This window comes from Periplaneta americana, chromosome 9 (assembly GCF_040183065.1).
Source record: "Periplaneta americana isolate PAMFEO1 chromosome 9, P.americana_PAMFEO1_priV1, whole genome shotgun sequence".
Taxonomy (NCBI): Eukaryota; Metazoa; Arthropoda; class Insecta; order Blattodea; family Blattidae; genus Periplaneta; species Periplaneta americana.
In genome coordinates this window covers 6,110,429-6,122,436 of record NC_091125.1, presented here as the reverse complement: position 1 = coordinate 6,122,436, position 12,008 = coordinate 6,110,429, and the positions used below count along the sequence as shown (strand labels likewise).

General features: G+C 35.3%; 1 protein-coding gene across 10 annotated transcripts in view; it reads left to right on the top strand.

Moving 5' to 3' along the window:
* LOC138705748 (zinc finger protein ZFP2-like) overlaps positions 1-12,008 on the top strand; it is a 69,876-nt gene that overhangs the window by 14,519 nt on the left and 43,349 nt on the right. For 4 of the 10 annotated variants that reach the window (XR_011333745.1, XM_069834350.1, XM_069834343.1 and 1 more), the window contains exons 2-3: positions 2,721-3,538; positions 11,527-11,609. Coding sequence is in view for 9 of the 10 variants with exons in the window: in XM_069834350.1 (XP_069690451.1) it covers positions 3,499-3,538; positions 11,527-11,609 (123 nt within the window). In the remaining variant the exon portion in view is untranslated. Of the gene's footprint in view, positions 1-2,720; positions 3,539-11,365; positions 11,610-12,008 lie in introns of all 10 variants that reach the window. The other 6 variants (XM_069834351.1, XM_069834344.1, XM_069834346.1 and 3 more) reach the window with 2 other exon arrangements.

Here is a 12,008-nt window from a genome sequence, read left to right as displayed (position 1 = left end):
ACGTCGTCTCCTTTCTAATTCATTTCCCAACGTCGCTGCCACCAGAAAAGAGTATATGTGGTGTAGTGGATATTCTTTTACTATCTTCGGGATTGTGGGTCGGGCCCTTGGACCCAAGGAGACGAAATAACGTAGAGTAGAATTTCTAAGTTGAGTAAATAAATGTAAGATGGTTTATTCTGGTATATAATCCTGGTACGTCTGTCACAGGATCACAGACGTACTTCACACAAGCAGTGATACAGAAAGACATTATTTTACTCTTTACACGGATATTTATAGACTAACTCTCAAAGTCACTCAAGGATTAGATCAAAGTACAATTCTGATGAAATAGTGTCAAAAGTTTCGTGGAGATCTTTCCAGAGGCTTCCATCAATAGCTGATGCAACATACCGATTCAGTATCATCATTGTCTGTGGTTCAGGGTTCGATAATATGCTGGAAGAATGATAGAATTTCGTAAGAATAAGTTGGCGTAACATCGGCGTAACACCACACTCTTGGCCACTATTTATTTTCCTTTTTCGTACATTCTTTTCCCACTCATCACAGTTTTCCACATGCTTCCTAGATTTCACCTTAGTCGAGTTATTTTCTTCCACTTCATCGGCCATCTTCTACATGATGTCATGTGGCAAGAAGCAGTAACTTTCATCGGAAGTTTGGATATGACACACTCTTCTTCTCAAAAGAACAGGCATTTGCTTGAGAGAGTATTTTTGTTGCTTTAATTATATCATAACGTGAGGGATTTGAACCAAAAGACGCTATCTGTTGAGTATGTGAGTCACTAGGCAATCAAAAGATGAAGCTTCATAACTTCGAAAATGGATTTGGCTCACTATGGCTCTCAGCCATTCAATTGTTTGTAGTGCCTTGTCAACAACTGCCTCCTATTGTTTGTCATGTACATAATATTTGTCTTCTGAATGTGAAGAGTATAGGAAGCTGTGTTTCGTAGGATGCCATTTAATCCTTCTCGTGTTTTGTACCACTGATTTAGTAAGTCTTTATTTTCTAAAGGAAAAGTGTAGGTTTTTCTATCCTACATACGTAATGCATAAGTAATAATTGCAGTGTATTATTTGTATTATTATTACATTTATAATTATTTAAAAGTGTTTTTTTCCTTTCATTTAATATGTAATTGATAATTATATTTCCTGAAGAAAAAATCTTGTATGTTTTGTGTGCTCTCTTAATAAATAAAATTCTGTAATATCCTTTATTTCTGCTCCTTGTGTCCTTCCTGCTTATAGAAGAAGACAATGAGTTGTAGCTTATAAAAAGTAGGCCTACTTTGAAGACAAACGATAAACCAAATAAATGGCTCATTATAATAATGGACTTAAACTAAATACGGATAAAACAACCACAATTCCGTTTCAAACTTAGAGCAATAAAATATTAAAATTGTATTCCGACACTCACATCCAAAATTGCGCACAACTCTCGGGTACGCCTTATTGTTGTTAGTATTTTGACTGGAAGGACATGAAAGAAGATAATTGAGCATCCATGTGCAATAATGGGCTAAGTATGAATGTATTTCGTAACTACTTACTCCATTATTGAACGTTATATACTAATAATAATAATCTGTGGTGCCACAGCCATTGAAGAGCCCAGCCCGCTGTTGGCCCCATGTTCGCATTCCGATAATTATATACTACTGTAAAAAAAAACTGAAAGTGTGTTTGGTCACGTTTTACTCAAGTTACAAGCTTGGACGTAATTATTGTTTACTACAGGTCTACTTTCTTTCTATATCTTATGGTATAATAGTTTTGCAACGTGTAGAGAGTGAGAAAGAATTTAATAAAATCATCCGAAACATACTCCTTTATTTTATAGACAATCTTGCAGGTCGCATTTAAAAAAACCTAGGAATATTAACATTTTCTTCAGTACATTTGCTAGAACTCTTGTCATATGTGCATGACAATTTTGCTCAGGTTATTTTTTTAAGCTTTCCTTCTAGGAATAGCTCAAGTGTTTTAAATTTAGCGTACATAAGTTCTTTATTTTAGATTAAGTTACTAGCACGTATTTGACGAAACACTATGTTTTTTCACTTCAGTTTAACTAATTTATGCAAACGAAATTTTGACAGTTTCACGATTCCAACTTTATTTATAGCCACTCCCACTTTGTTTTGGGCGCTTATGCTAATGGGGGACGCTGTTTCAATTTACTTCAGACATGGCGGCGCAATGGCCACTCTATAATATTTTTCTAACTCGTTGGTAATTGCACTGTTTGTGTATGGTTCCTTCGTTTTGCCTTAGTGCCAACAAATATTATGCAGTTCAGTAAAGTAAAAACAACTCATCTCAGTTACAGTCATAGACTTACTAAATAACGGCTAGACTGCTCACTGGCGCTAGTGTTATGCTCCCAAATTGAACAGCCGACGGGCGGCCATTTGTTTGGTTGAGCTGAATAAGTATGGTTCGTTCATGTGCTGTTTTTAATTGCAGCAATGCACACGGATGTAAAGATAAAGAAGGAAGGAATGTTACATTTCATTGATTAGTTAATCTTTAATTTCTATGATGATTTTTGCTCCATACTATGTTACAGAAGACAAACTATTACTTTTACGACTGTTCATGCTTCAAGTTTCCTCTGAGTGAAGATTCCCTTAACCAGAAATTGATAGGTGCAATCCGCAAAGAGAATTTCTACCCTATAATGAATCGTTCAATGTGTTCCAGGGATGTAGTGGAGGTGGAGCGGAACGGAATGACTCTCCAGCACTGTGTTCGAAGGTGGAGCGGAGCTCTGGCACTGATTTGGAATTTTAAAATATGTTTTGACATCACATTACTTTCCCAGCTAACGATATCTTAGTTAATGTTAGAATATTTAGTGGGTTTATTTTCTGTGCTTCCTTTAGAAAATCGGAACAAGTTTGGAAGTAGAGGGTCGCGAGACCACTAGGAACATAGATGGGGTGTGTGGTGAGAAACGGGGAAAGAATCAGTGACAGGACAACCACCAAACTACACTTTAGTGCGCCTGCGCGAAATGATCACATTCCTAATTAACTTTCGTTTTGTATCGTATTTCGTTAGTTTTCGTGTCTTTGTACGAAACAGGAGATTGTCTATGGTGCTACTTACCGAAATGTGTTGTATTTGTTTCCCAGTTATTTTAACGAAGAGGATTTTAAACAGTTATTTTACTGCCTATAATGTTACTAAAAGACTACTTGGAACTTTTGTTTTTATCTATTGCCCTTCAGTAAATATGGAACAAAATAAACATAGACAAAAACTCGTGCCTTGCTGTTACTAGTGGAGTTACAAAAGTTGATGTCTCAAGACCATCGCTTCTATTTGATGAACCTACTAATTCAACCAGAGTTACTGTTATAAAAGATACAGTTCCAGTATGACTGCGAAGAATATTCAACATCATAATGTTCAAAATAGCGAAAGCCAAAAAGTCGTCCTGCAAACTGAGTGGCCGAATGTATAGAATGAAGAAAATATGTGGTCAAGAAAGAAAGAAGCTTATCCGTGGATTGATTGTAAGCAATTTAAGCTAGGCTGTAAAGTGTGTCATGAAGTAAATACATTAGGTGTATTAAAAAAAGTGTATTTCTGTATCTAATGAATGGCACTCATATTCAGTAAATTACTATGGATCGAACAGATCAGATCAGATCAGCGTAAGTCATTACGAAAAAAAATATTAATTGAACACAAGAAATCCAATGCTCATAATCAGGGAAAGGATTTATATGTAAATACATATTTACTTATAAAGCTAATATAATTTATATTTTGCATTATCTTTATGTTTCACAATGTGTAGGGTTGAAAAATCCTACTTTTATTTTCCATATTTTTCCATATTTTAGAGTTTAGTACATATTTTCGTTAATTTCCATATATTTTCCATATTTCATATAAAACAGTCCATATTATATTAGGTTTAACAATAAAACAAAACAAAATTCCATTAACTTTTAAAAATACATTTCAACAATAGAGATTTAAACACATGTTCAGTAATCCCTTTAACATCAGAGTTATTTGAAAATTAGCAGTCCTATCAACAATGGGAAAGTAAGTTACAAAACTGTATTAATTTAATTTAAAATTTTTAACAGACTTCAGTTGTGCAGCTCAACAGTTAAATGCCAGTCAGAGTACACATAGGTTCAGTTTTGTAAATCATACTATAAAGACGGTAAATATGCCAAAAGTACGTCATTCAGTCAATTTAAAATCAAAACTAACAAGTTACATTTCAGAATTTAAAGAAGATGGTTTATCAACTGACAATAAAATATTATTTTGTAATTTGTGTCAGTGTGCAGTATCATCTACACAAAAGTTCCTGGTGCAACAACACATTACAACTAGTAAACATCAGGCCAACAAACAACTAAATTCCAAGCAGAGACAATTGTTTTTAACACAACCAACAACATCGAATGTAAGATCTGAGTTTAACATCGACCTGTGCCGTTCTCTCATCTCTGCTGATATTCCTCTCTACAAACTAAAGAATAAGGTCTTCAGGGAATTCCTTGAAAAATATACTCAACATACAATCCCGGATGAGTCAACACTTAGGAAGACGTATGCTCCATCCATCTACGATGAGACAATACAGAAGATAAGAGATGAAATTAAAGATAGTTCAATTTGGGTTTCCATTGATGAGACTCCCGACAAAGAAGGTAGACTTGTTGGTAATGTAGTTATCGGTTTGTTAAGTGAACAATATTCTGAACGAATTCTTTTACATTGTGATGTTCTAGAAAAGTGCAATAACAAAACTATAGTTAAACTGTTCAACGAAGCTATGGGTATCCTGTGGCCAAAGGGTATTATGTACGATAATGTGTTATTCTTTATTAGCGATGCTGCCCCTTATATGGTCAAAGCTAGACAAGCATTATCTGTTGTATATCCTAAATTGACTCATTTTACTTGTGTGGCGCATGCATTTCATCGTGTGGCAGAAGTGGTCAGAGACAATTTCCCTAAAGTAGATTTGTTGATTTCATCAGTGAAAAAAGTATTTCTCAAAGCTCCCAGTAGAGTTAACGTGTTGAAAGAAATGTACCCTGAAATTCCATTGCCGCCAAAGCCAATTTTAACTAGATGGGGTACATGGCTAGAAGCAGTTGAATATTATGCCGAACATATAGACTCTATTAACAATGTTCTCCTTGCATTGGACTCTGAAGATGCAGTCTCAATTGATACTGCGAAAACAGTTACCTGTGACATAAGTGTGAAGAATGACTTAGCTCACATTCAGCATACATTTTCATGCATCATAAAAACGCTCAAAAGTCTCCAAAATAGGCACCTTTCACTATCTGAAAGTTTTGAAATTATAAATAGTACTGTGGAACAACTGAATCGTGGTAGAGGTAAAGTTGCAGATGCAGTAAGAGCTAAGGTGGACACTGTACTTTCAAAAAACCCTGGATATGAAGAACTACAAAAGGTTGTTGCTGTGATGAGTGGTGAATCAACAGTGAAGATTAACTTGGACTTATCCCCAGCAGACATTGTGAAATTGAATTATGTACCAGTTACTTCTTGTGACGTCGAACGCTCTTTTAGTCAGTATAAATCTATCCTCAGAGACAATAGAAGAAGATTCACTTTTCAGCACTTGAAAGAAATGTTTGTAACCTATTGTTATGGTAACAGACAATAAAAATTGTGTTTTGTTGAAACTACATTGGAAGATAAGGTACGTCCATTATATTTTTTGTTTAGTTTGATTAAAATGTACCAATATTTAACGTACATAGTCATTTTTTTATAATTTTAAGTCCATATTTAATTCCATATTTTGGTAAAAATCCATATTTAATTCCATATTTTGGTAAAAATAACTACATATATATTTACATATTTCATATATTTTTAGTCCATATAAATCCGTTCCCTGCTCATAATATAGCACAAAAAATTATTGATACGTCTGAAAAGCAATCAACTGAAAATGTTGGTGAATAAACGAGTACAGCCCACCGTGAAGCAACAAAAGCCAAATTTATATCAGCGTATTACATTGTGCAGAATAATCACCCTTACAGTGACCATTTCGGTTTACTTGAGCTTCAGAAGCTAACTGGAGTAGGTATTGATTGGTGTTGCCTTGCATTCTCCTTACAGTCTTACTTTATGGCACTTCTTTCTTTGTCTTAATTTTTTTGCACCCAAACCTCCCCCTTTCCCAAAGGTTAAAAAACATAAAGAGCTCCGGCACTAAATGTTGAATCTGTAAGAGATTTCTTGCGGAGATGGATTTGAAAAGTTAAGGATTTTATAAGATTTTATTTCAAGCAAAGAAAATTGTTCGGTAATGAAGTCCAACATGGTAGTTTCTAGTGAGGGAAAGGAACATAGAAACATAAAACACATGATACGATAAAATGTGAAGAACACAAACTTGTATTAATTCAGTAACCAATGGAATACAGTGAAGCACAACAAATAATAATTAAATAGACACAAAGTTTCTATATTGTAATATCGTTTCCACATCGTCCATTACGCTAGCCAGTACTGACAACATCACTAAACAAAAACCACCATGCTTTGAAAATCCTGCAGAGATTCGTATATGCAAGGCATAACAGAAGCCTAAAATACTCTAGCCTAACCTCTCACAGATTCGTATATACAGTGCATAATAAAAGAAACCAAACTAACCTAACCTGTCACATATTCTTATATGCAAGGCATACTGTGAGTGTAGGCTATACTAGCATGAAGCTTTCGTAATGTGACCAAAGTTATGTTGATTTTAGGCTTTCTACACCTTAAAGGCCCGGTTTCTTTCATATGTTTCGAATAGAGTTCGATTTCTATGCAGACCTATCTACCAAAAATGTACATGCAAGGGTTACAAAGAATCTGAACAGACCAAACCTAATATGCCACTGATCCTCGACCTTAGGAAACTCGCTTTCTATCTACTAGAAAACGTATATGTAAGGCTAACAAAAGTTGAACTAAACTAACCCAGTCTATCTATGCAAGGCATAATAATAATAGTCTAAACTAACTTAATGTAGGGCTACTTGTCACACATCCGTATTTCCAAGGCACAGGAAATGCTTAAACTAACCTAACCTGAACTAAACTAACCTGTCACAGATTCGTAAATGCAAGCCATACAAAAGGCACTTCTCTTGATAATAACACAAAGAATTTGAGTGTACACTAGCATGAAACTTTCATAATTTTACCTAAGATATGTTGGTATGACTGAGGAAAATTGCTCACACCTATTTGTATGTTAGATAACATGGTGGACCCAACAGCGTGCATTGGTATACCCAGTAGTAAGACAGAAAAAAATAATAAAGAAATAAACACACCATTTTCTTAACACTAGGAGGACCAGACCCGTCATTCTGCCGGATGCCACGGATTTAAATAATTATTATTCGAAAACTTTTCATCCTATGACTCCCACAATTTATGACTTTTATTTTATCTTTGTCATGTATGATTCCTAGAAATATTAGACTTTTATGACTTTTCTAAAGGATGTTACAAGCAATTACTACGAGAAGCACCATCGCCCGTCATTCTGATGGGTTTCAAGATTCAGACCATCTGTGCCTACACACCAGATGCAGTTCAAATTTTTATTGTTGCAGCAATGTTTAGATTTCATTCGAAATCTGCGAGTGGTTTATGACTTCGGCAGGTCCTTTGTCGGTATCTAAAAATAAAATATTGCTGTCTGAGTGTGTGTTGTTTTGACATGTGCGTGCTGTTTTCGTTGATGAAAATTCAGTTTCCCAATGGCAGCCTATGTTGACAAACGTTATTTGTCAGAAGAAGAAATCGACTATTAGATGAATATGTCTGGCAAGGAATGAGAAGGTGAAGATCCCTGTAAGCTGTGCGAAATTGACGAAATCCACGAATTATGTGAAAATCAAGGTACAGACCACGCTAATAAGGATGCAGATTACGTTCCTAGCAGGGATGAAACTAGTGAGTCTTCAGATGGAGATTCATCGCATAATGTGAGGCAAGATAATGAGCAACCAGAACACCCAGCTCATACTTCATCTACAAGAGGTAGGTTACATAATTTATTATTATTATTATTATTATTATTATTATTATTATTATTATTATTATTATTATTATTATTATTTTATTATTATTATTTTCATCACCATATTTTTTATAAATACCTGTAGTATGTTACTTCAATTCTAATTACCACAACAGCAATATGAAAAAATCTCTGTAACACTATTTCCTGGATTGAATTGTGTCTCTAATATAATAGTACAGTATCTAATTTATGAATTATGTTTTCAGCTGCTTCATTACCACTGGCTCCTAATGTTCCAACTACCAGAGATGGCCGTGACAGAGGAAGAGGACGAAATTGTTCTCAGGTAACAAACAGTCCTGTCCTAGGAAGTGTTGAGACTGCTGCTGATGGAACACAATGGATGTTATTCCTCCACAAGCTGCACCTGGAAGAAGAGCACGACAGAATATCGTGACAGAAGCCCCAGGACCTACAGGCCATTCGAGTGCATGGAAACTTCTAATTGATGACAGCATGCTTCTGAATATAAAAAGATGTACTGAAAAAAAGAGCATGTAGGAATTACAAGATGACAGCTGGACCATTAGTATTGAAGCATTAGAAGCTGCTATTTCTCTTATGTATGTGAGAGGAGTATATGGCGCAAAACACTTTCCCACTTTCCCATAAAATTATTATGGTTGCAGGTTTGGGGACCAGCATTTTTTCGGAACACCATGAATAGAAATCAATTTTGTGAAATTTTAAGATTTCTGCGATGTGAAGAGAAAGCCACACGATCTCAAAGATTACAAACAGATCGCTTTCAGCTGCTACTCCTATATGGAATACCTTCATTGCCAATTGCTTGTTATGTGAAAACATCACTGTAGATGAACAGTTGTTTCCTTGCAAGGCTCGCTGCCCATTCATGCAGTACATGAACAGCAAACCAGACAAGTCTGAATAAAGTTTTGGCTGACTGTTGATACAACTTCTAAATACTTGGTGAATGGTTTTCCTTACCTTGGTAGAGATGAGGAGCGTCCTGCAGGTGTACCGTTAGCAGAGCATGTTGTAATGCGTCTGGCAGAGCCCTACTTTTCTAAGGGAAGAAATATTACATGCGACAATTTCTTCACGGCAAAATCTCTTGGAGAAAATTTGAAACGCAAGAGTACTAGCATAGTCGGTACACTGGAAATGTCTAGACGGGAAGTTCCTCCATCAGCAAAATCACCTACCAGTACCACTATTTACAAGTCAGGTGACATGACCCTAACCTCCTATCAGTGTAAAAAGAACAAGAATGTGCTCCTGTTGAGCACAATACACAACACAGTTACCAGCAACGAGCAGCATCAAAAAAAGCCACCTGAAACAGTGATGTTCTATAATGAAACTAAGTGTGGTGTTGACATTGTAGATCAAATGGCTCGACTTTACACTGTGAAATACGGATGCCGTAGATGGCCTATGCAAGTGTTTTTCAATGAGCTGGACCTGGTTGCAATCAACGCATGGATTCTGTACAGGAGGTAACAGGTGACAATGTTTCTCGGCGCCAGTTCATATTCAAGTTGGGAGAAGAACTAGCAGCCAGATATGTAACCACTAGACCACCAGCCCCTCTTCCTGAAATAATTCCTCAGCATAGCAACGTCCGCAAGACATGTCAGAATGGAGGATGCAGAGGGAAGAACAGAAGTGAAAATCAGTGTGCAAAGTGCTTCAAGTACATATGTGGACCATGCTTAGCAAGTTCCGAGTATACCTGTGTAAGGTGTTATGATGCAGCTGGTGGCTTTGAATAAACAATCATGAAAGGATGCTTATTTTTGTGTTTCTTCTTAATAGTTTTTTTCTTGTTTATAGTGTAATGCATAGTGTTTAAATGTGGGAATTATTCCTTTCATTTTTGAACTTCGATTTCTTAAGATAAACTTGATAGGTATTGAAATTTAAAAAATGTCATATCCTAGAGAAAAATCATACATATTCATTAAAAGCATTAAAACATTATATAAGTCAACATTCCTGTTCAAAAGTGTTAAATATTTGGAAAGAAAACCTATTAAACATGCACCCATGAAAATGACGGGTCCGGTTCTTGTAGGTAGACAGAATCTCTGGTCCTCTTAGTGTTAATGTGACTTATTTTTTTATTTCCGCCATTGCAGAATTTTCGCTCTTCTTAAACTAGTTCTGACAACGTCACTAAAAAAATCATCAGCATTTCCCAGCGCTTGAGAATGTCCGAACTCAATCGCTATCATTCAAATCGTTTCATAGACCTCCGGGATAGAGGGCCTTGAAGTCTTCTAAGTTAAGCTAGGATCGGAATAAAAGTCTTTTCTTTCTTTTCTACTAATATGAAGTGATTTATGACATCACTTTCTTTGGACTCAAATTTCGAATTTCCACGATTACACTAGTAATAAATTTCCGATTAAGTGTAGAGAAACTTTTTTTGTTTTTAAGTAACAGCGGGTATTTCTCTTCGGCATTCTCCCATATGATGTCAGGTGTGTAGACCAATTTTATTTACAGACAGAATCGTTGTCCAGTGTGCACCATAAGCAGGTCTATGCTACGATCACGGTGAGATAAGATGATGTTGGGGATTTGTTGGAATAGAACCTGAGATATTGGAGAAAATGCTTTTCTTCTGTAGCAATGAATTTGTCGCTATAACAGTACTAAATATGTCCCATATTCTTGTGTAGCAGATTATTGGTTTCAGATATGTTTAGAAATCTAAAATAAAGTTTTTGGTAGTTATCTATTTAACTATAACAGATATGGGCATCAGGCCTTCTCTTTTCCTCTTCTAGAGAATTGCAACTAGAACACCCTAAAAACAATTAAAATAACAATACAGTAGGATAACCTGAGTGTTAATTAATTTCTAATTAATAAAGGCTAGACAATCTACTCATGAACTACTAAGATATTTACATTGAACAAATATTAATTTAACTGTTGTAACTATTTAAATTATGGTGTTATTACACCTGATTATTGTAAAGTAGTTATTTATTTAATTAAAATAACAATAGTTTATCAGTGATTATATAAATCGTGTTAAAAGACAGTATTGAAGAAAGAAGGTAGACAAATTATTGTATAAGTTAAGACCAAAGAAGAAATTGGTTACTGAATTGCAAATTAAACATAGAATTATTATATACAAAGTAACTGAAGACTGAAGTATTTTCTGCTAGAGTAAGCTATTTACAAAAAGCCATGTCTGGACGAGTCTCAGTTACTAACCAAGTACGTAATAAGTTTTCTTTTGAATTTAATTTTATTTCAGATCCCTATTATTAGCTGGTAGCAAATTCCAGGGTCTTGGCAGTGCTATTGTGAAAGAAGATAAGTACGGGGAAGTGTCATGTGAATTAGATTGTAGCAACTTCTAATGAAACTTTCTCAACAACTCAGTCTCTGTAAATCACATATCCTGAATTGTTTCAGTTATGATGGATTTAATCAAGATGGAACCTGAGGTTGATCCATTGGACTTACAAGCACATGATAACACTTACGGAATAAAAAAGGTAAAGTGAAAAGCCTTCCTGTTTGTTTTTTGTTTGTTTAAAAGTGCTAGAATATAATATGTTTGTTAGTGCACTGAATAATAATTGAAGCGTCGGCTGGAACAACGTTACATTTAGTAAAATTTACAGGCACCGCAAAAATGTGTACACGTACAACGTTGTTGTTATAGGGTAGCAAACTTTTGAGTGGACAAATTTCACGTACTGCATTGATGGACAGTTGCAAGCCAAAGAGTATAGCAAGGTAACATGGCATACAACATTATTACACGGAAACACGCCGAATGAAAATTTTGTGACTTACAACGTTGTTCCAGCCGATGCTTCAATTAATAAAATATCCTATTCGAAAAGGCATTTGCAGACATGGTGTAGAGTGTAAATCAGATTCTTGTACAC